Here is a 25,573-nt window from a genome sequence, read left to right as displayed (position 1 = left end):
TCTTACTGTGATATTTTACATGAATGCGACTAGAAAGTGGAACAAGTGTAAAATCTCATGCTCTTTGTAACTTTTTTTTTTAGATCGAATGAAACTCTGTCCTGTGTGATCATATTTGTCATTGTTTACTACTCCATGATGTCTGGGGTGATCTGGTTTGTCATGTTGACATACGCTTGGCATACATCTTTCAAAGCCCTGGGCACCACTCACCAGCCACTCTCTGGCAAGACCTCATACTTCCATTTGATCACTTGGTCCATTCCCTTTGTGCTGACTGTGGCTATTCTAGCAGTAGCTCAGGTAAGACTAGATAATTAGGTATGGGTCGTTCATGAATGACCTGGTACAAAGAGTTGTCTCCGTTCTGTGAATGATGGGCCCTCGCACCCCAGTGAGAGCCGTTGCAGTTTCTGAATGGCTCACTGGGGGTAAAATAATGTTCTTGGCAACTGAAGCGACTGAAACCCCGCCAACTCAGTTTATTAATTGGCGGGCTGCCAGTGGGTTGGCTGCAGTTGGGTGGGATTTCGACTGTAGTGATTTTACCTTAAAGGGGTTGTCCACCTTTGGGGACAATATTATTTTCTTAAATGCATGCAATTGGGGCTGAAAATAATTTTAGCAATTGGGTTTAATTAAACATTTAGCACCATTTTCCTCCTATGGCTTCTGCATTACTCTGTCTATTGTTGGCTGCAGAATGAGATAACGGGGTCAGCCACATTATAATTACTTTAACAGATGTGTTGTGTTAGAGATGGGATCTTACGTCTCTCAGGTAGATTTAGGATTTGCTTGAGATCTCAAGGAATGAAGTTTCAGTAAGACAGACACACGTGTCTGTCTCAGCAGAATCTCTGTTTATTAATAGACATACTGGGTTTTTATATTGTGTTGGAAGGGATAAGTTTACGTAAAACAATATATGGTACTTGGCAGACATTTATATCAAACATAATTGCGTGTCAAACTTTGGTGAACAACTTGTCCTTGGGATGGTTCCCGGAAATACCATTGGTACTTGATTTTGCTGAGGAGCATGTGACCAGACCTGTCCATCAGTCTCCTCCAATAAGAAAGCAGTTTCCTCATGTGAGGTTTTCAATGGGTCAAGACTGATGGACAGATCTGGTCACATAGGAACAGCGGCACCAACATCGCTAGAACAGTGGCACCAACATCGCTAGAACAGTGGCACCAACATCGCTAGAACAGTGGCACCAACATCGCTAGAACAGTGGCACCAACATCGCTAGAACAGTGGCACCAACATCGCTAGAACAGCGGCACCAACATCACTAGAACAGCGGCACCAACATCACTAGAACAGTGGCACCAACATCGCTAGAACAGCGGCACCAACATCGCTAGAACAGCGGCACCAACATCGCTAGAACAGTGGCACCAACTGCTCCGCTGCAGGAGGTATCTCTTACTCAATTAACATCGCTGGCGGTCCCTCAAGCTTCTCCTAGCAAACAGTGAAAACAGTCAGCACACAGATGTGACTAGGACGGCACCATCGTTCGGTCCTAGATTTTCACCAACCCAAAAGCTTGAACATGTGATTTTGTTCCGTGTCTTGGATCAAAATTGGACAGGTTCCTGTTACCTTTTTTTGGTGGACACTTGGTCCACAAAAAAAAACATGGACAAATTGAAATATAAGAATGGAAAATAAATACATTTTCAAACTCCTCTTATCCATTAAACAGTGAAAAACAGAAATTTCTTGGATGACAAACTGAAGGAAGACATCTGTGTGTTGTCCATTTCTTCACTCATTGATTTGAATGGGTCAGTTTGATCGGTGACTCGGTGACAGACATGTCCCTGTTTTTGCTAATGCTTAGTCTGCAAAACAAAATACGGACACGTGAACAGTCCCAAAGACTATAACAGGCACATGTTCTATCCATAAATACCATGTAGAAAACACGGACGTCTGAATGAGGCCTGACATGGATTGAGTATACTCCCGTGCTCACAAAGTGAGCAGTAATGACTTCACACAAATATTCCTTATGTGCAGGTTTCCAGTATGTGGGGTACAGTCAGGGAAATGATGAGTTCTTCTGGCTACGTTGCTTTTGATTTTATTATTTTTGGAGACCACTAATCTATTTCACTATTCTATTTCACAAAGTGTGAGACTACAATTTAAGGGAAATGCATTCTCCACCAAATTTTAAAAGCATAAAAAACGTAGTGCAAACAAATAATGCAAATCAATCAAATTATAATTTTCTTTGACATAAGTGTGATGCAAAATGCTTTATTCATTTCTAAGGACAACTTCCCTTTTTGGGTGCACTAGAGTTCCTAAGTATCAATGTGTATTTCCCACAATGACCACAAGATGGCATTGTAGAATCATAATCACAAACATACAGTTTTCTGTCTCATCAACAGGACTGCACACAAGATCTACTGTATGCTCTATGTGTCCCATATAAGATCCTCATAGATGTTTTTTTCCATCATGGCATGCTCTAGCACATGTGCTATTATGGTGTCATATGTACTCTATGTACTACATTGTCACATTTATGGAATCCTGAGTTGTCAGTACTTTTTTTCTGTTTTAAAGGGAATTTGTCAGTTGTATCAACCCTCCTAAGCCGTCTATATGGGCATGTAGGTCATAGGAAGTTGAATAAAATGACACCTTAATATCTGCGATCAGATGTCTTATTCTAGAAATTCCACATTTTACTAAATATGTAAACGAGCCATTAAGATCTATGGGCAGATACTGATCTGCATGAGAATCTTCCTGCAGAGCTTATCTTAAATTAGATGGGGCATTACCAGTGTGAGGCATGTAGATTAGGACAGCAGACTGTCAGTCATTAAATGTCTCACACCGGTAATGCTCCCTTTCATTTAAAATAAGCTCTGCAGGAAGATTCTCAGGGAGATCAGTGTCCTAGAATTTAACAGCTCATTTACATATTAAGAAAAACGTGGATTCCTTGGGAATAAAACATCAGATCGCAGATATCAAAGTATCATTTTATTCAACTTTATTTAACATATGCATTGGGGACATGATTTTGTGGCACTTACTATTAAATAAAGTTATAATAAACTGTGACAAAACAGCTTTCTTATCCTAATCAGCTAGATGTCTAGATTTGTTAAGTCAAGAGAAATACACTATTGTGTTTGTGTTGACTTTTCAAAGTATGTGTTTTTCTGTGGCTGGTCAAGAAGGACATACTATTATGTGTATAAACCTGAATGTTGACTTCTCTTGGTTGTGAAACAATGATGTTTGTTACTATGTTAATTGCATATTGTACTAAAGCCATCTAGATGTTGATTTAAAGAGCCCCTGTTATACTAACTATGTAAATTTATTAAAAAGCTCAAACAATGAGACTTGAGTCCTGTGGAATAATATCATCCCTAATCCTTGCCCTGTGGATGTGCACTTGAAAGAACAAATGTGAATTATTTAAGGAACAAGGCCTCTGTAACAGACAAACTTTACAAGGAGAATCAAAGATCAGACAGACTCTTCAGGAAATCAGCTTGGTAGCATGGTTTTATCCAGAGAGACACAGATTTGGATTCTACATTATTCCAGCCTAAGGGTACACAGCCCTGACTGGAAGGATACAGATCTGCTCCATTGACCATCAGAGAACCCGTAGATACATTTGGGGAGACCAGGTTGGGACGATGAAGTCACCTGGCCCCATGGATATGTTGTTTGGGGTTGCCAGGTGGGACCCTCCGGTCGCCTGAAACCCATGGAGACATTTGGAGAATCCAGATTGGGACCAGCCGGTCATCTGGTGCCAGGGAAACTCTCAAAGAGGCCAGGGTCAGACCCTCGGGTCTTCTGGCCTTGTACCTTGATGGACTGTCAGCTTCCTATGCTTACCGCTACCCTCTGTCTGTGGAGGCTCGCCAAAAGCGGGGGCCCACTGGTTGAGGTAGTTGGCCCTGGAAGTCCCAAAGTAGCAGCTGCTCTATTCTCGGCTTGCCAGTGGAAGGGTGAGACTGTGTAATGTTGTACCATCTTGAGTGTTTGCTGGGACTGTTCTGTTTATTGCCTGTTCTGTGGTTCAAAAAAGTATTGCCGCACTGTTTTACCCTCACCGTGTTGTCTGAGTAGTGTTCAGCCCACGGAAGACCCCGTGTCTTCACAGTTACTATTAAATATCATTTTATTCAGCTTCCTATGACCTACATGCCAATATAGACGACTTAGGAGAACTGATACTACTGACAGATTCCCTTTAATTATGCATATATGTATATCTTTGTATACTATAGTAATAAAATGCTAGAGTTAAGTAATGTTGTGTTGACCCTTCTTTCTTAGGGAGAACTTTGGAATAGACAGCAAAGGGTCTTCACATTGCTAGTGAGATTCAAATTAAAATACTTAATCGATGAAGGGAGAGAGACAAAATACATGTGACATGCATTGTCAGCAGGTAGAGTCTGTTTGTGACGGCTAAGACTCACCATATTTATTAGCTAGACAAAACGGAACTACAATTGTTACATACAACTGAACAGGGAACCGAAATAGACTATCAGTGATAACACACTTCCCGTGGCCCATCGTAAACCTTCTTGTCAGGGAATTCAAAGGAAACCAGTATCTTAGTCAGACATTCCATGATGCAAGTTTTAAACAAAGACTACAGACATAGAATAGATATATAATTGTTTTCTAAATAATAATGAAGCCAGATATAAAATACTAACCATAACAGTAAAAAATATCTGAAGAAGACACTTGGGATATTTGTGTTTGTGCCTTACAGGTGGATGGTGACTCTGTGAGCGGTATTTGCTTTGTGGGATACAAAAACTATAGATATAGAGCTGGCTTTGTTTTGGCTCCAATTGGGGTTGTCTTAATTGTCGGAGGTTACTTCCTTATCAGAGGTAAGAATACATGAAATAGAACAGGTAAAGCTGCGAAAAATCAATTGTGCGAATAATGAATAAGCAATAAGAAATAAATAAGGAAACTAGGAGCAATATTGGTTGTTGTTCAGATTTAATGACTTGAGAACTGATATTTTCTGCTGATTTTTAATGGAAATGCTCTGCGGATGGAAAGAACATAATGTATAACTATATATATATATAATATATATATATATATGTATATATATGTATGCATTTTTATATATGCTTTTATATAATATATTATATAGCCTGTCTCTTAATGGACTGTATAGAGATATTCATGTGATAATGGAGATTTTCTGTTTACTGGACATCCATTCTCTTCTAGGTGTGATGACACTGTTTTCCATTAAGAGTAAGCACCCTGGACTACTTAGTGAGAAAGCGGCCAGTAAAATCAATGAAACCATGTTGCGGCTAGGTAATGCTTTTCCTTTTAAATTCAATTAATATATGGTCTGTTACAGTAAATTTTCATGCAGAGATGTGGTGTTGTGCGGAGAGTACGTGTTATAAGTACCACATGCCTCTTGCTGCAGAATAACAGGAACCTGTCAGCAATAGGGGTAATCAGTAGGTAAATACCATTTAAAGAGAACCTGTCACCAGGTGAAATCTGACCAGTTTTTGCTGATTGTTCTTGCTGCTCCTCTAAACATGCTATATATAATAATAGGGTTTTTTTTCTTTTTCTTTTTTCTTTTTCTAATTCGGCAGTACAGTTCCAGAGATATGGGACTTTTTTTTATTTATGTTTTTTACAAGGGGGTGTGCTTCACTGAAGTCTCTGGATAAATATCCTGTGAGCAACGCCTCATTGGTAAAGACCATAAAAAGAACCACTGAATATAAAGGGCCATATCTCTGGAACCTTAGGGTGGATGTAAAAAACAAACAAAAAAATTAAATACTCAAGGAAGCAGCGGGAATAAAGATTTTCTTTAAAACAAGTTTGGCGGTCTAACTGGAAGTGCGGCTACAGGCAGACACATTTGCAGTAGACAGTATATTAAAATATAGTTGTTTCTTTCTGTATCAGAAAGCAGATATCTTAATGTATAAGAAAGCTTGGTTTAGCAGTAGGGTAGTAGTGTCTCTAATTTCCTTCTGTCATATCTTTTTCTTTTTAGATTGACTTAAAAATATTCTAATACAAAAATTCCAAAGTTTTGCTGTACAAAATATGGCATGGCCAAGTGCTCAAGTTTGGTATAACTAAACCTCCCATCGCTTATTGCATGGGACTATTGCCTTGCTAGTAGGCCAGACAGCTGTGAATTGGCCATTTCTCCCTCACTTCGTAACATTTTTTCCATTACATAAACCTTGTAACCCTGGAGCTGTGCCAAATACAGTTGTGCTCAAAAGTTTACTTACCCCGGCAGAATTTTTCCTTTCTTGGCCTTGTTTCAGAGAATATGAATGATAACGAAAAAACTTTTTCTCCATTCATGGTTATTGGTTGGGTGAAGCCATTTATTGTCAAACTACTGTGTTTTCTCTTTTTAAATCTTAATGACAACCAAGTAACCCATTTGACTTAATGGGTGCAGAAAATCTGCAACACCAAAAACTCACCAAAAGCTCATCGTGGGAACATAGCCTTGGGCACACGTTCAGTATTTGAGTTTTTTACATCAGTATTTGTAAGTCAAAAATAAGAGTGGGTGATAAATACAGAAGTGGTGACTTGTTTCTTTTATACTTTTCCTCTGATTGTTCTTCTCCTGGTTTTGGCTTCAGATACTGATGTAACATACTGACCAAATACTCATTAAATACTCAATGTTCATTATCATGGTCTGCCAACACCACACCCATGTCTGCCAACACCACAACCATGTCTGCCTAGTTACTGTGATTTGGAGGTCTCTGTCATATATAGATGACTTATGACGTCACCCGTACAAGCACAGGGATGTTATGAAAGTGCCCCAGTTAATTCTTTACAAGGACTTTTTTTTTTTTTAAATATAGAAGATCATGAAGTTCATAATGATACCCCTCTGAGCAGGGGCTAATAGTGTCATGAGTGGATATGCTATTTAGCAGACTTGGGATCTCCACCTCATAGGAAATTGGGATAATTGTGGTGGAATGACTGGATATATATCCCAGCATTGTCCCATACCTAATGCACTTCCGTATCTCTTTTAATCTAGGAATATTTGGATTTCTGGCATTTGGTTTTGTGCTCATTACATTTAGCTGTCATTTCTATGACTTCTTCAATCAAGCTGAGTGGGAACGGAGCTTCCGTGAATATGTCCTGTAAGTATCGAAATTAGCTAGTCAATTCACAATATATTTGGGATTTTGCCACTCAGGTGACTTCATATGACATCCGTTAAGGCGGCTTTTCCCATGCTTGTATATACGGTTTTTCAGATGTGAAGCCAATGTGACCATTGCTGCTCAGACCAACAAGCCAATTCCTGAGTGTGAAATCAAGAACAGGCCCAGCCTCCTTGTAGAGAAGATTAACCTCTTTGCCATGTTTGGTACTGGTATATCTATGAGTACATGGGTGTGGACCAAAGCCACAATAATTATCTGGAAGAGAGCTTGGTGCAGGTGAGATCAGAAGTTTACTGAAACACATACAGATTTCAATTTCTCATGTTTTCAAAATGATGTAAATGTAAGATTGGCAATGGGCTCACAAATAGATTATAACCCCTTTACAACCTTGGGCTCTTCCCAGAGCCAGAACTTTTTTATTTTTCCGTTAATATGGCCATGTGAGGGCTTGTTTTTTTGCAGGACGATTTGTGTTTGAACAACACCATTGGTTTTACCATATTGTGTACTGGAAAATGGGGGAAAAAAATCAAAGCGCGGTGAAATTGCAAAAAAAGTGCAATTTCACAATTTTTTTTATTTACCATGTTCACTAAATTTTAAAACTGATCTGCCATTATGATTCTCCAGGTCATTACAAGTTTGTAGATACCAAACATGTATAGGTTCTTTTTTATTTAAGTGGTGAAAAAAAGATTCCAAAGTTTGCAACAACAACAAAAAAAATTGTAATTTTCCGAGACCCATAGCGTCTCCATTTTTCAGGGTCTGGGACTGGGTGAGGGCTTATTTTTTTGCGTGCCAAGCTGACTTTGTTATTGATACCAATTTGGGGTGGGATCGATCTTTTGATCGTCTGTTATTGCATTTTATTGCAGTGTTGTGGCGACCAAAAAAATGTAATTCTGGCATTTTGCTTTTTTTTCTTGTTATGCCATTTACCGATCAGATTAATTATTTTTATACATTGATAGATCAGGAGATTTTGAACGCGGCGATACCAAATATGTGTATATTTGATTTTTTTATTGTTTTATTTTGAATGAGGTGAAAGGGGGTGATTTAAACTTTTATATTTTGTTTACATTTTTTAATATTTTTAAACTTTTTTTTTTACTTTTCACATTTCAATAGTCACCATGGGAAACTAGAAGCTGTGATTATCAGATCGCTTGTGCTACATACAGCAGGGCTTCAGCCCTGCTGTGTGTAGCAAAAATGCTCACTTGCTATGAGTGCTGACTGCTGGGCGGTGCCCATAGCATCCAGGCAATGACATCCGCAGGAGTCTCCTGTAGACCCTGGGTTGTCATGCCAACCCATCTTTGGCCTGCGGTCATGTGACATGGTCGCTGATGGGCGGGAATAGTGATGAGCTTCCGGTAAGCGCGAGTTAAATGCCGCTGTCAGAGATTGACAGCGGCATTTAACTAGTTAACAGCCGCAGGTGGATCGCGCTTCCACCCATGGCTGTTAGGGGTACATGTCAGCTGTCATGTGCCCAAAAACATGTGGGCTCAGCACCGTGCATTTATCACCCACTCCTGGTTTTGGCTCCCACTCCTGAGAAAAAATACTGACCAAATACTGATAGTGGGGCCATGGCCTAAGAGAAAGTACATATTTTTATTTCATTCTGCTTGTCTGATATTTAGGTAAAAATGGAGATAAAACTGTTTCCCACTTTATACATTTGCGTGAATAGTTGATAAGCGTATGATCCATGAATCCCTCAAAGACCGGTGTCCCAAAGTCCCCTGTGTGAATATAGCACAAGTGCACATATGTAGCCCCCATTCCGTTCACTTCTAGCACCGCGTTCTGGCTATCTCTCTCAGGCCCATAGAAGCAAATAGTCCTATATGAACAAACGGGATTTTGAGATCGGTGGGGGTTCCAATGGTTGTACCCTCAGGGGATATCTTGTGAATAGGTGAGTGCAGTCGGTAAACCCCTTTTAGCTTGGCTATATAACATTACATAAAGAAAGCTGTTTATGAAGCAATATAACCACATGTAACATTTGTATAGGTGTTTGGTTGGAATACTTATGATTTTTATGTCAATGCTTGCCAGGATTTTGGGACGCAGTGATGATGAACCCAAGCGAATCAAGAAAAGTAAGATGATTGCAAAGGCTTTTTCCAAACGGAAGGAGTTACTTAACAACCCTGAGAAGGAGCTCTCCTTTAGTCTGCATACAGTATCCCATGAAGGACCAGTTGGTAAGTACACCATTTTCATGGTTTTATGTAAGTCAGTCAGTCAAAAGACTTGAACTTCACCCCTTGATTAAAGGGATTGTACACTACTAAGACAACCCTTCTCAATCTGAATGTTTGTCCCGATTAAAGTACAAACACTTAGGCTGAGGTCACAGGAGCGATGTTTCTCTCTGCAAGAGAATGGGGCCGATTGTGCTAATGACACTCAGACCACATTCTGATCAGAGATTGAGCGGAGTGTCAGTTTACTGTGATCCGATTCTCTTGCATGTGAGAATCGCATCACAGGTGCAGAGAAGATGGAGAACTTAATTTCTCCATCTTCTCTGTTGTCTGAGGCCGCGGATGTCAGACTGCACTGTAGTCCAATGTTTGGACGCTCCCATGCTCGGCATAGCACTTGTCCGAGTTATATGCTCATGTGAGTGTACCTTTTTACTCGACTCCAATGCTGGCGCCATTCCAGCGGTGTTGACACCGAGCCCTGCGCCCAATCATCGCTGGCGCCATTGGCCCTTCCTTCAGACGTATAAGTAATCAAGAGGAAGTGAGTGGCCAGCCACAGCTCTGACTTCCTCTTCATTACTTATTCGTCTGAAGGCAGGGACAATGCTGCCATCGCTGACTGGGCGCAGGGCTCTCGTGATGTACCAACCTCATGTGAGCCCCCGGAACGCGAGCGTCGACACCACTGGAGGTGAGTGTTTTTATTTTAACTGGGGCAAACAGTCAGATTGAGAAGGGGTTGTCCTAGTAGTGGACAACCCCTTTAAAGATTACAAGGAGAAAGAGTAAATTATGTTATGTTAGTATTTTAAAAAAAAAGACATAATAAATGGCATATGGCCCAAAAATTTTTCTACAGTTTAGCAAACGAGAAATGTGTAGTGATTACCAGCGTAAAAATTGCTTAACTGTCTGGTCTTGAAGGGAAGCTATTATCAGAAAATAACCTGTTGTTTAAATCAAATATCTGATTTTTGTGTTAATTGTATATATATTTTTTTATTTTTGCCATGCAATTAAAAAAATAGAAATCTTGCAACTTTAACACCGGCCACTGGTTTTTTTTTTAGACTAACATTCTGGTTTTTTTATTTTATTTTTTTATTCCTCAGCTGGTTTGAACTTTGATATCAATGAGCCATCAGCTGACATGTCTTCTGCATGGGCACAGCATGTCACAAAGATGGTGGCTAGAAGAGGAGCCATTTTACCACAGGACGTGTCTGTAACTCCAGTGGCAACGCCAGGTAATAAACAACTATTACTTGTTCTACAATTTTTTTCATTATCGCTATTTTGTAGCTTCTGCATGCACAGCTACATGTGCCAGAAAGATTGATATCTTTCCAGAATTATCATTGTCTAGATTTTTGAGGCCTATTTTAAATCATTGTTCATTTTTAATCTTAGCCTTTAGTGTTCCATAAAGAAAGTGATTACAATCACTTTCTTGGAATGCTGCAAGTGCAGATTTAGACGACAACTTTAAAAATGTATTTATCTGGTGTCAATTCCTCCTTTTTCACCTCTGCTGGCAGCTTAACTCCGAGACAACAAAGTGTTCGGCAGTCCGAAATCAGACATGCTCGATCGACATCGTTCCCGATGATCAAGAGTGTCAGCCGGACTCTCCGGGTTCTGACGACTTTAGTCTAATGTGTATGGGGGCCTTTAGGATAAGAAACCAAATTGATAACTCTATTTGCAGACACATGTTTCAGTTTTTTTGCCCCTCATCAGTGCAAAGCAGGAGAACTGGTTGGCTAGGTGACAGCTGTCTGATAGAGGCAGCAGATTATCTTTTGGAAAGATATAGGATTGTAGATATTGTACTGATCTATTCTTTTAGATAGCCTTTCTATAAAATACCAATATTCAGTGCACTTTTCTCAAAGTGGTTTCACTGTTTCTCAGTTTTTTAAACTTTGATATTCTGACATCAAACATTATAGTGATATCGTATTATATAATATTAACACTATTTTTTTTTATTTGCAATGTTTGTTTCTCTTCTAGCTTAGTTTTTTGTGATTACACTTTTTAATCTAAAATAAAATTTTATTATCTTTATGTGAATCATACTTTTTAGTATTTCCAACCATAAAATATTTTTCCAGCCTTCTATAGGTGATTAAAAACATTTGTATTTTTTTAGTACCTCCTGAAGAGAGAGAAAACATGTGGCTGGTAGAGGCAGATAATCCTTACGGTCTAGAAAAGAAGACTAAGAAGAAGAAAAGGAGAAGGAAGAAAGAGATCAGACCAGTAGAGGAAACAAGGGGCATGGAAAGCTATCCACCTCGAACATCAACCGCTGTGCCACGTCTTCCAAAGCTTCCTGCTCAACCTGGTCTAGTGACTAGGTCTAGAGAACCTCAAGAAATTGAAAAGGTTCTTCCAGGATCATACAGAGAATTCAGGAGATGGCCTCCTCTACAGGGTAGTCTATACCATGTTGAGAACATAGATGATGACCGCCATGGATATAGAAGATATGCTCACACTAATTTAATGTCTCATCCCTATTCGGTTGATGAGTTTCCCATTCCTGAGCATAGCAATGTTCACTTCATCCCTCAACCAAAGCATGATGGAAAATTTCAGTATTCAAATGGGAATCCCCATCCATATAATATGGGGAACGGGCACCATACTGACAGAACTCAAACTAGAAGAGCAGGGATTCCCCCAATGCATTCCAGGGCAAACCTGATGGATGCAGAGCTAATGGATACAGATTCTGATTTCTAGGCACAAGTAGACATGTTACAAAAACTTTTGCTGAAGTACAATAATTTAGACTGGATATTAGTTGCAGGCTGGGCCCTTTATATCCTTTTGTGCCGACTGACAATTGATAGAGATGGAAACGTGCAGATGTCATATTAGGGTTGAACCGGAATATATTTTAAAGGCTTTACATCTAAGACTATGAACATGAGACGGTCTGGGATGACAGGGATTAGACATCAGGACAATGTGGACAGAATTGTTTTTACTGTTCATTCACAAAGCAGCTATGCAGTGCACTCTTCTACCTACTTTTATGGAAGATGTTCTGCAGGACGATTATTTATTATGTAAAGTGCAAGTATATTGTTGCCCCAAGTGGAATGGAATTTTTTGAGAAATATATAAAAAGGGCAAGTTGAAATGTGATACTAGTGTCTGACTAAAGATGGTACCCATTAGACTTCTGCTAAGGGTTCAAACTTATCAGCGTAAATAAAAGATGTTGTTCCTGAAAAGTAGGACGAGTGTCATGCAAGTGCAATACGATTTTTATGAAATAGCATCTGTATGACATGCGTATGCAATCCATTTTTAACATCACCTTTTACATACAGTAATTCTGTCATTTCAAGCTAGTTTTCTAAGTAATAAAGCAATCTTATATGTAGATAGATGTCCTGTAGATATTTAATGTCACAAGCCCCCTACGTATAATAAACTAGCAACCTTTATTGCCTGTCATGTGGCACTAAAGGGTGTTTAGCCTTTTTAAACCTATTAAATAAATAATTAAAAAAAACAAATGGCGTGGGATCCCCCTTATTTTTAATAACCAGCTGAGGGAAAACAGACAGCTGGGGACTGGTGTTATTATTCTCGGGAATGGCCACGATCCGTGGATCTTAATAGCTTATTAGTAAAAGCCCACAGCTGTCTGCGTAGCTTTTACTGGTTATTAAAAAGGGGGGACCCCCCCAAAAATGACGTCGCGCCCCCCCCTATTTTCAATAGCCAGCAAAGGCTAAACAGACTGCTGCCGACTGATATTAATAGGCCCTCCCAGACTAATAACACCAGTTTTCAGCTGCCCCAGAAATGGCATATTCATTAGATGCACCAATTCTGGCGCTTAGCCTCGGCTCCTCCCACTTGCGTAGTGCATTGGCAAGCGGGATAATGGTTTTGGGGTTGATGTCAGCTTTGTAATGTCAGTTGACATCAAGCCCAAAGGTTAATAATGGAGAGGCGTCTAAAAGACACCCCCATTACTAACCCTGTAAGGTGAAAGCAAAAAACACACAGAGAAAAGTCCTTTACTTGCACAAAGCATTCCCCGACCCTCTTTTACCCATTTATTACCTTTAACAAATTAAATATTCCAAAGGGGTCCGCTGTAAATCCATCCCACGACTATCTCCAACTCTGCTACATCCTGATGATGTGAGCGGTGAGATGAGTAATGTGATCGCTCAGCATGCCATCCAAAACACACTGACAGTAACATGAGAACGCACCTACAGTAACTAGCACTGACGTCACTAAGATTATCGCAGTTCATATCCGATGAGCTTGTGGTAACCTTACTGACGTCACTGCTCGCAGTGTGAGGACACACCATCCAGATATAGCAGAGTTGGAGATCGTCGTGGGACATGGGATGGATTTACGGTGGACCCCTTTGGAATATTTGATTTGTTAAAGGTAATAAATGTGTAAAGGGTGTCGGGAGTACTTTGTACAAATAAAGGACATTTCTCTATGTATTTTTTGCTTTAAATTTACGGGGTTAGTAATGGGGGTGTCTTATAGACGCCTCTCCATTACTAATCCCTGGGGTTGATGTCAGCTGACATTACAAAGCTGACATCAACCTCAAAACCACTACCCCGCTTGCCAACACACCAGCCAGGGCAAACAGGAACAGCCGAGGCTAATCGCCAGAATTGGCGTATCTAGTGAATGCGCCATTTCTGGGGTGGCTGCAGGCTGGTGTTATTAGTCTGGAAGGGGGCCAATATCCATGGCCCCTTCCCAGCCTATTAATATCAGCCCGCAGCTGTCTGTTTAGCCTTTTGCTGGTTATTAAAAATAGAGGGGACCCCATCTCATTTTTTTGGAGGGGTCCCCACTTTTTAATAACCAGTAAATGCTAAGCAGACAGTTGTAAGTTGATATTAATAGCCTGGGAAGCTCCATGTTTATTGCCCCTTTCCCACACTATTAAGACCAGCTCTCCGCTGTCTGCTTTCTCTCAGCTGGTTAATAAAAATAAGGGGGACCACACACCATTTTTTTCTTTTATTTATTTAATTATTAGCTAAATACATGTACAGTAAGCTACACACGCACTGCGCTAATTATATATCTCAATGACATCTTTCTATCTATATATCTATTCTGACTGTTCATGCTGTGAATTTACTGTACTCAGCTGATGAAATGTCGGGTTTCCTATGAGATGGGTGCGTAAAAATTGCATGGTCCATGTGTCGTGCGTTTTTTTTCTCTCACCCATTGACTTGCATTGCCGAGTTTCGTCTGATATACGCAGCCACTTGCAGCATGCTGCGATTTTTTTTTTTCTCAATCCGATCCGAGCTGAGAAAAAAATTGTAGATGAACACATTCAATAACATTAGTCAGAGTGCAATCTGATTTTTTTTTTTAATGGATTACACTCGTCAGATTTAAACGCAAATGAGCATGAGCCCTTAGCTTCTTGTCTGGAAGTAGACTCTGGAATACAGAATATTGCACAAAATGAGTAAGGGGTGCAGAAGTAACAGTCATACACATGGTGCCTGAGTAGGGTCTGAAACTCCTCTGCCACATAAGAAAACACCAGTATTATAAATGGCTCGTGATTGATGAAAGGTCTTATTAAAGATTTTACACCGGGGCTCAGAATCCTTAAGTACCTCTCCTGCACAAAGTATATTTAGTACTTTTTATAGATCCTATGTGCCTTACCGAGCATTCTAAGACATCGGCCAATTTCATTTCATCAGTCCTTTCATATAGTTGAATAGATCAATCACCAAGCAACTTAAACAAAATAGGGTTCAACATAAATTTGTGGAATTGGAGCCCACCTTTAGTATATTTCTTTGGAGATAGACAGAAAATAAAGAGATGTTTTATATTTATGAAACTTTTATTAGGAGCTGGGAAAAATAAAGTTTTTCTCAGATTTTTTTTTCAAAACTCCTATAAGGTTCAGAAGTAACAAGTAGTACGAGTCACATTCATGTTTACTGGAAATGTTTATTATCATATGTGTTAGCAAACTGGAGACTGGTATGGAGGTGTAGTTTAGTAATATATTCTTACATTTATGTGCCATGGTACTACATGTTTTATGTACCGCCATAAAATATGAAAAGCCTTAAAGGACTTTCTTTTATATAATTAAGTAAGTCCCAATGTAACAACTTGGTCACAGGAGGTGTCCTTTATTCATTCCATATGGCCCAGTAGGCAATATGAAGAAGGCTCGTCCAAAGCTCATTTTAAGGAGAAAGGAGCTATGGCGTGCTTTGACGGCAGAATCACTTGCCTCTTTATTTATGTCACGGTGATGCTATTCTTCTTTTGTTAATGAATAGGATAAATTCTTAGGAATTTTTGTAAATCGAGTAATACTTATATACCTTAACCCTTCAACATCAACAACTGACAAGTTACTCGCTATTGTATTGTGACTGCTCCATTATCTTTATAGGTCTGGTTAGTTTACTTTCCTATGGAAAATAAATATTGACCACAAATATCAGCCTATATTCCTTCCTATTATCAAAGCGTGATATTATTCTGCTGTACAATATTTATCTGCTTGCTGTTTAGTTTTTATATATTTTGTTACATATTAGATATTATCCCTTTTTAATACAGTAAGTCATGTAAAATCACAGAAAATCATCCTTACAGTGTGATTACTTATTTTCGAAGAAGGAAGACATACAGGGTTGTATAAGGAATGCTATGTGCTTGTGGTAAAATGTAAGCATCCATACATGAGAGCAGCTGCCAGACTCCTCTGATGGCTTCTTCAGGAAGAACGAAAGGATCCTTCTCTTCTCTGGCATCATCTGTCTGGGAAGTCTCGGGAAAACCCCATACATAATAGACTGTTGGACAATTGCAATGAAATTGCCGAGTTCAGCCTACATTAGTCTAATGTGTGTGGGGGTCTTCAGAAGCCTTTCAGAGCCAGTGACACTTTATTCACCTGGTAATAATTAGACTCGTTTTACATCTTCATTTGCACTTTTGCTGGAAAATACCTTCTGTATTTGTACTTAGATATGTAATAAAACACAAGTATCCAGGTAAATGTATGTCAAAAAATATATCAAAGGTTTCATGTAAAATTTTATATAATATATATTTTAGAAGTTTCCCTTTTGTCTACAAATCTATAGCCTTTTCGTCTAACACCTCCTTACCTGCTGGAATTCTCCCTGTGTGCTGCCAGTTGTGTGCCACATAGGCTGTATGTAAGTATTTTGATAGGGTGTTTAGTAGGCCTCAGGAACGGACTGGGACTGAAATTTAGCTCTGGCAATTGAAAACACACAGCCCCATGCAGTCCCTGTCCCCGAGCCCCAGATGGGGATATATTACTAATATTACCCTGCCTGGAAGAAATCAAGATCGTCCACCCAACAGCCCCTTATATAATATGATGGTCCAACCCACAGCACCCTAAAAATAAATAAAAATCCTTATACTCACCTAATCCAGACTCCTCCTCTTCCTCAGCATCTGTCTCCTCTTCTATCTATTCTCGCAGTGGTTGCTGGCAGTGCAATGTGACGTTATTGCACAGCCAACATACACTGTTTGGTGCTGGCCTCCGACGGGCCGCAAACAGAGAGGAAGCCTGTGACCTTCCTGGGTAAGTGATGGAGGCGGCGGCTTTTTGCACCATCACAACTGTTAACAGTATCGGCATCTTGAGGATGCCGATACTGTTAACAGCATAGCAGCCAATGCGGCCCACGACCGTATAGGCCCTTCTGGCATTTTCCAAATGGCCAGTCCGGCCCTGGTAGGCCTAATGAACGTTCAGACACTATATTCAATCTGAAGCCGAAAACTGTCATAAAAAAGTTTACATAGTCACAAAAATAAAACTAGAAGAATGTGACTATACATAAAGTGTTAGGGCCGCTTTAGAAAGCTTTAAAAAGCCCCAACATTGTTTGCACAAAACGGAGTTGTGCAAAAATTTTGCGACTTTTGACGTTTTCACGCCACTTTGGATCAGCTTCGCTGGGAAGTAGACTAGGTGGGAGATAAGAGTGGCCCCGTCCCAGCCAAATTCATTAAATGGGCCAGTGTTTTTGATGCCAGAAATGCTACTAGTAGGATTTTTGGCACAATGCATGGAGGTACATACCACTTAGAAGATGCACCAAATTTATTAAGTGGCGTTCACCTCTTAACGAACTTGGCGCCCTGTATTCTGCTAAGACTTGTGCAGCGCTAGCTTGCTCTATGCCAGTCTTGATGAATCGGTCCCGCTATGTTTAATCGCAGCACAGAACAAATATGCTTATACCATGATACAGTAGTTCTGCATTGTACAAATCCAGGCAAAATTTTGTACAAACTGTATGCAAAAGTCAAAGACACATGAAACAAAGTATTCCTTGGTTGATGTAGATGATTGTCGAGGTATTAGTAATTGATAAGTGACTTTTTCCATTAAAAAACAGACATATAACGGAAAATAGATAGAACCCCTTCTGCTTCCATGTGCATCTGAATTAAAAATAAATGCAGTATTTTTGCCTCCCTTTTTGATGCCTTGAAAATCTTTTGTAAGATTACAATATTTTTAAATGCGAAACACGATAAGCTGTTACCAAAATATTTTTGTATCTTTTTACTTGTAAATATAAATAAATAAAATATGCAAAGTTTTTGTATTCTGGACTGTTTATGGGCTGGATATATATTTTTTAAGAATTGTATCCCTACTATTATGATGTAACTAATTAAAATGTTAGTCCCTCTAAAATATAAAAAAATCCCTCTTGTTAAAACTTCCGCTGAGCTGTTTTAGTAAAATTGTTGTAGATGACCACAACTATGGCCACAACTCTTGGGCTCTGATTTCCGAATTCCTAAATGGTACCTCTAGTTATGTAGTGAAAGGGGAACATTTCATTTGTTACTGCACAAGGGGCCGTCACACTGCTTATATTAGAGAACAGTGTTAATTGTTTTTCTTTTTTCATTGATAAAGCTGATAATTTTTAAATGGCTTTATTAAAATTTCCATTTTTTTTATTGCACATTTTTTTTATTCAGATGCTTTCTTCTTTAATATGCAAAATGTTCTAACTGATCCCATGGGTACAATTTTGAGCTTATAAAAGTCAATAGATGGAAATGAAAAATGCATGTGCCAAGTTTGCATAGTCTACATGTACAGTACAGACCAAAAGTTTGGACACACCTTCTCATTTAAAGATTTTTCTGTATTTTCATGACTTTGAAAATTGTACATTCACACTGAAGGCATCCAAACTATGATAACACATGTGGAATTATATACTTAACAAAAAAGTGTGAAACAACTGAAAATATGTCATATTCTAAGTTCTTCAAAGTAGCCACCTTTTGCTTTGATGACTGCTTTGCACACTCTTGGCATTCTCTTGATGAGCTTCAAGAGGTAGTCACCGGAAATGGTTTTCACTTCACAGGTGTGCCCTGTCTGGTTTAATAAGTGGGATTTTTTGCCTTATAAATGGGGTTCGAACCATCAGTTATGTTGTGCAGAAGTCAGGTGGATACACAGCTGATAGTCCTACTGAATAGACTGTTAGAATTTGTATTATGGAAAGAAAAAAGCAGCTAAGTAAAGAAAAACGAGTGGCCATCATTACTTTAAGAAATGAAGGTCAGTCAGTCCGAAAAATTGGGCAAACTTTGAAAGTGTCCCCAAGTGCAATTGCAAAAACCATCAAGCGCTACAAAGAAACTGGCTCACATGAGGACCGCCCCAGGAAAGGAAGACCAAGAGTCATCTCTGCTTCTGAGGATAAGTTTATCTGAGTCACCAGCCTCAGAAATCGCAGGTTAACAGCAGCTCAGATTAGAGACCAGGTCAATGCCATACAGAGTTCTAGAAGCAGACACATCTCTACAACAACTGTTAAGAGGAGACTTTGTGCAGCAGGCCTTCATGGTAAAATAGCTGCTAGGAAACCACTGCTAAGGACAGGCAACAAGCAGAAGAGACTTGGTTGGGCTAAAGAACACAAGGAATGGACAGCAGACCAGTGGAAATCTGTGCTTTGGTCTGATGAGTCCAAATTTGAGATCTTTGGTTCCAACCACCGTGTCTTTGTGCGACACAAAAAAGGTGAACGGATGGACTCTACATGCCTGGTTCCCACCGTGAAGCATGGAGGAGGAAGTGTGATGGTGTGGGGGTGCTTTGCTGGTGACACTGTTGGGGATTTATTCAAAATTGAAGGCATACTGAACCAGCATGGCTACCACAGCATCTTGCAGTGGCATGCTATTCCATCCGGTTTGCGTTAATTGGACCATCATTTATTTTTCAACAGGACAATGACCCCAAACACACCTCCAGGCTGTGTAAGGGCTATTTAACCAAGACGGAGAGTGATGGGGTGCTACGCCAGATGACCTGGCCTCCACAGTCACCAGACCTGAACCCAATCGAGATGGTTTGGGGTGAGCTGGACCGCAGAGTGAAGGCAAAAGAGCCAACAATTGCTAAGCATCTCTGGGAACTCCTTCAAGATTGCTGGAAGACCATTTCTGGTGACTACCTCTTGAAGCTCATCAAGAGAATGCCAAGAGTGTGCAAAGCAGTCATCAAAGCAAAAGGTGGCTACTTTGAAGAACCTAGAATATAAGACATATTTTCAGTTGTTTCACACTTTTTTGTTAAGTATATAATTCCACCTGTGTTAATTCATAGTTTTGATGCCTTCAGTGTGAATGTACAATTTTCATAGTCATGAAAATACAGAAAAATCTTTAAATGAGAAGGTGTGTCCAAACTTTTGGTCTGTGTTGTATGTATTTATTATGTTTTATCTGGATCCCTCCAAGATTGCAAAAAATAGTCAATCCAGAAAACAGATAAAATACAGATGAGAAATAGACAGTTCAGAACACAATACGGAAACATGATAAAATCAAACACAAGTATGAATAAGCCCTGGTGTAGCGTCGGCGTCCCTGCCCCCTGCTAGGCAGGGACGCCGTTCCCCTCACCTCTCTGCTCCGTGCCCGGCGGCTTCCTCCCGCTCTGCTGGCAGCGCGCGCTGCTTCCCGGCCTCTGTGCTTAGGGCGCGCGCGTGCGTGCCCCCCCTCTCTTAAAGGGGCCGCGCGCGCCGTCCTAAGGAGTCCCCGGCCAATGGCCGGAGGACCTCTCCATATATAAGGCACCTCCTCCAAAATGGAGGTGCTCGAGCAATGTTGTTGCAAAGCCTTCACTCTGCTTCAGCCCTCAGGTCCCGTTACCTGTTACCTGCCAGTCACCTGCCAGATTCCTGCTTGTTACCTGCCAGTCACCTGCCAGATTCCTGCCTGTTACCTGAAAGTCACCTGCCAGTTTCCTGCTTGATACCTGCCTGCTATCCGCTTACCTGCTTGCAAGCCTGCGGTCCGACGGTCTGCCTTCCGACACCTGTCAGTCTGTCTATGGACCAGCCTGCCCGCTCACCTGGGAGCGCTCACCTGCTACCTGCCTGCTAGCCTACCTGGAGGCTCTGCTGTCACTTGCCGTGACCACCTGCCTGTCCAGAGACTCTTGCCTGCTCACCTGGGAGCGCTCACCTGTTACCTGCCTGCTAGCCTACCTGGAGGCTCTGCCGTCACTTGCCGTGACCACCTGCCTGTCCAGAGACTCTTGCCCGCTCACCTGGGAGCGTTCACCTGCTACCTGCCTGCTAGCCTACCTGGAGGCTCTGCCGTCACTTGCCGTGACCACCTGCCTGTCCAGAGACTCTTGCCCGCTCACCTGGGAGCGTCCACCTGCTACCTGTCTGCTAGTCTACCTGGAGGTTCTGCCGTCACTTGCCGTGACCACCTGCCTGTCCAGAGACTCTCGCCCGCTCACTTGGGAGCGCTCACCAGCCACCTGTCTGCTGCCCTTCTACCCAGAGACTGTCCCTGTCACTTGCCGTGACTACCTGCCCTTCTACCCAGAGACTGTCCCTGTCACTTGCCGTGACTACCTGCCCTTCTACCCAGAGACTGTCCCTGTCACTTGCCGTGAGTACCTGCCCGTCTACCCTGGGAGCCACCCGCTTCCTTACAAGGACTGCCCCCTTGTATAGTTGCTCAGAGGTTCCACCTCCCAGACCCGTTACAGTTTGCTCGGGCCATGGAACCCGGTGGCACCCAATCTCCCTCGCTCTCGGACCTATGCCATGAACTGTCCCGTCAGGGGTCCCAACAGGAGTCCATCCTGAGCCACCTGCGGAATGTCAACTCTCGCCTGGACACTCTGACTGCTCCACCAGCAACCACCGCTAGTGTCATGACTCGCAACTCGGCAGCGCCGCTGCCCACCAATACCATGGCATCCTGCCCCGGTCCCCGGCTTTCTGCACCTCCTCGCTTCGGAGGCGACCCCGCTCAAGCTCGGGGCTTCATAAACCAGTGCACCCTGCACTTTGAACTCCTGGCCCACCAGTTTATCTCCGACCGAGCCAAAGTGGCATTCATCATGTCCCATCTCGCTGGGGAGGCACTGGCATGGCTTAACCCTCTGTGGGAGAGAGGGGATCCCCTGGTGTCCGACCTGTCGTCTTTCCTCACTGCTTTCCTAGGGGTCTTCGATGAACCGGGACGAAAGAACTCATCTGCCTCCTCTTTGCTACGTCTCCGCCAAGGGAGTCTCACCGTGGGTCAATATGCCATACGGTTCCGCACCATCGCTTCTGAGCTTGCCTGGGATAATGAGGCCCTGGTGTCCGTCTTCTGGGAGGGTCTTTCCGGTCGGATTAAAGATGAGCTCGCCGGTCGGGACATTCCTACCACCCTGAATGACCTGGTGTCTCTGGCCACCCGGATTGACATCCGGTTTCAAGAACGTACCAAAGAGACCACCCGTGAGAGAAGGTTCCCCCGCCTAGCTCCTACTTGCCAGAAACCTGTCTCCTCTTCTGTCACTGCCCAGGCGCACTCACCCGAGTCCATGCAGATCGACCAGACCAAGTTGGTCAAATCTCGCCAAGAGTCACGCCGAGCCGAGGGGAGCTGCTTCTATTGTGGCAGTAAGGAGCACCTGATTCGTTCCTGCCCGGAGAGGTCGGGAAACTCCAGTGTCTAGGACCGCTCGGAGAGGTCGCCCTAGACAAAAATAAGTCCTCTCCAACCCTGACTTTGTCTGTATCTATCTCCTGGGGAGAGAACTGTCACTTTGAACTCGCCCACCTGGACTCTGGATCCGCTGGAAACCTCATCTCTCAGTCCCTGGTTGAGAAATACCGTATTCCCACCAAGTCTCTGGCTGAACCTTTGTCAGTCGCCTCCGTGGATGGAAGACTCCTTCCGGTGACCATCCTGCTCGTCACGGAACCCATAACCCTGCAGGTGGGAATTCTGCACTCTGAGGTAATCTCCTTCCATGTGTTGTCCGGACTCTCCCACTCCCTATTGCTAGGTCTACCTTGGCTCCAGACACATGAACCCGTGTTGAACTGGCATTCCGGTGAAGTACTCCAGTGGGGGCCGGCCTGCCATAAGACCTGCCTGGTTCCGGTTCGTCCGGTTCGTCCTCCACCTATCCCAGCTAATTTACCCGGTCTTCCGGCTCCTTACTGGCCCTATGCTGACGTCTTCCGTAAGAAGGAAGCAGAGACATTGCCTCCTCATAGGCCATATGATTGCCCGATCGACCTGGTACCTGGTGCCACTCCACCCTGTGGGCGTATTTATCCGTTGTCTGCAGCAGAAACCCAGGCCATGTCTGAGTACATAGAGGAGAATCTGGCCAGGGGATTCATCCGGAAGTCTACTTCCCCGGCTGGAGCCGGATTCTTCTTTGTCATAAAAAAAGATGGCTCGCTTCGTCCCTGTATTGACTATAGAGGACTCAATCAGATCACGGTTAAAAATAAATACCCCCTTCCGCTCATCTCTGAGTTATTTGATCGTCTTAAAGGCGCCAGGATCTTCTCCAAGCTGGATCTACGCGGAGCATATAACCTCGTCCGTATCCGTCAGGGAGACGAGTGGAAAACAGCATTTAATACCCGGGACGGACACTATGAGTACCGTGTGATGCCCTTTGGTCTCTGCAATGCTCCCGCCGTCTTCCAAGAACTGGTCAACGACATCTTCCGTGACCTTCTTTACTCCTGCGTGGTGGTATACCTGGACGACATCTTGGTCTTCTCTCCGGATCTTCCCACACACCGGAGGGATGTTCGTCAGGTCCCGCTTAGGCTCAGCCAGAACCACCTCTATGCTAAATACGAGAAGTGCCTTTTTGAGCAGACCTCTCTTCCTTTCCTGGGCTATGTTATCTCCCAGACAGGCTTGCGAATGGATCCCGAGAAGCTCTCTGCTGTCCTAAAGTGGCCCCGTCCGGAGGGCTTGAAGGCAATACAGCGATTCCTGGGCTTCGCTAATTACTATCGTCTCTTCATTCCTCACTTCTCGTCATGGACTGCACCCTTATCTGCGCTCACTCATAAGGGAGCAAATCCCAAGGTATGGTCATCCGAAGCTGAGGAGGCCTTCCTTTCCCTGAAACAAGCCTTCTCCTCTGCCCCTGTGCTGCACCGTCCGGACTGCAACAAACAGTTCTACCTGGAGGTGGATGCCTTCTCCTCTGGAGCCGGAGCGGTGCTCACCCAGAAGTCTTCCTCCGGGAGAATGGTAACCTGCGGCTTTTTCTCTAAAATCTTCTCCTCCTCTGAGCGCAATTACTCCATAGGAGACCGAGAACTGCTTGCCGTTAAATTGGCGCTGGAGGAGTGGCGTTACCTGCTTGAAGGGGCTCTATACCCGGTGATCATCTATACAGATCACAAGAACCTGCCATATCTCCAAAATGCCCAGTGACTTAATCCACGTCAGGCCCGGTGGTCTTTGTTCTTTGCCCGCTTCGATTTCATCCTTCATTTCCGCCCGGCGGACAAAAATGTCAAAGCTGATGCCTTGTCCCGATCCTTCCTGTCCTCCGACCAAGAAGAGGAGCCTATGCACATTATCGACCCCTCCAAGGTGATGAATGTGGCCCCCTTGGATTTGACTCGTCTTCCACCTGGCAAGACGTTCGTGGCACCTCCAGACCGGGAGAGGGTTCTTCGCTGGGGTCATTCTTCTAAACTAGCTGGCCATGCCGGCCAAAAGAAGACCTTCCTACTCATTTCCCGGCATTACTGGTGGTCTACCCTGAGTAAGGATGTGGTAGACTTCGTCTCTGCCTGTTCATCTTGTGGCCGCAACAAAGTTCCCAGACACTTACCAGCTGGTCATCTCCTGCCGCTTCCCATACCTGTTGCCCCGTGGCAACACATCGCTATGGACTTCATTACCGATCTTCCTGTCTCTGCTGGGCGTACTGTCATTTGGGTGGTCGCGGACCGCTTCTCTAAAATGGCCCACTTCATTCCCCTGCCTGGTCTTCCGTCTGCACCTGAGCTAGCTAAGGACTTTATTCGCCATATCTTCCGTCTCCATGGCCTACCCCTCCACATCGTGTCGGATCGAGGGGTTCAGTTTACCTCACGCTTCTGGAGAGCCACATGTAAACTGCTGGACGTCACCCTGGACTTCTCCTCCGCTTACCACCGTCAGTCCAATGGTCAAGTGGAGCGGATCAATCAGATCCTTACCAGCTATCTCTGGCACTTTGTTAATGCCCACCATTCTGATTGGGTGGACCTCCTTCCTTGGGCCGAGTTCTCTTATAATAACCACGAGAGCGAATCCTCTTCCAAGTCCCCGTTCTTTATTGTCTTTGGCCAGCACCCCCGGATTCCATTTCCCGTCTCCGCCTCTGTGGACAACCCTGCCGCGCAGTCTCTTGTCAGCGAGTTTTCTACCATATGGGAGAATACCAGGTCTGCACTTCTTCAGTCCTCCGAGCGGATGAAGCGATATGCTGATAAGAGACGTCTGGATCCGCCTCAATTCTGTCCGGGAGACAAGGTTTGGCTCTCTTCCAAACATGTACGGCTCAAGATACCCTACTACAAGTTAGGTCCTCGCTTCATCAGTCCTTTCGAAATCCTCAGGCAAATTAATCCAGTGGCCTACAAATTAAAACTCCCGGCCACCTTACGGATTCCCAACTCCTTCCACGTATCTCTCATCAAACCCGTTGTCTTTAACTCTTTTTCCAACAATCCAGGTAC

At 42.8% G+C, this 25,573-nt stretch overlaps 1 protein-coding gene across 1 annotated transcript in view; it reads left to right on the top strand.

Annotated features, from left to right (window-relative positions):
* SMO (smoothened, frizzled class receptor) overlaps window positions 1-18,064 on the top strand; it is a 64,562-nt gene extending 46,498 nt beyond the window's left edge. The window contains exons 5-12 of the mRNA XM_073652527.1: window positions 84-303; window positions 4,791-4,914; window positions 5,270-5,362; window positions 7,104-7,212; window positions 7,330-7,515; window positions 9,319-9,467; window positions 10,586-10,720; window positions 11,629-18,064. Of these exons, the coding sequence (XP_073508628.1) occupies window positions 84-303; window positions 4,791-4,914; window positions 5,270-5,362; window positions 7,104-7,212; window positions 7,330-7,515; window positions 9,319-9,467; window positions 10,586-10,720; window positions 11,629-12,224 (1,612 nt within the window). The 3' untranslated portion in view covers window positions 12,225-18,064. The remainder of the gene's footprint in view (window positions 1-83; window positions 304-4,790; window positions 4,915-5,269; window positions 5,363-7,103; window positions 7,213-7,329; window positions 7,516-9,318; window positions 9,468-10,585; window positions 10,721-11,628) is intronic.
* Window positions 18,065-25,573: the final 7,509 nt, after the last annotated feature.

The sequence above is a fragment of the Phyllobates terribilis genome, unplaced genomic scaffold, assembly GCF_046119375.1.
Source record: "Phyllobates terribilis strain yellow unplaced genomic scaffold, ASM4611937v1 Scaffold_11__3_contigs__length_659146591, whole genome shotgun sequence".
NCBI lineage: Eukaryota > Metazoa > Chordata > Amphibia > Anura > Dendrobatidae > Phyllobates > Phyllobates terribilis.
Note: the sequence above shows the minus strand (reverse complement) of the source record. Positions and strands in the feature narration are given on the sequence as shown.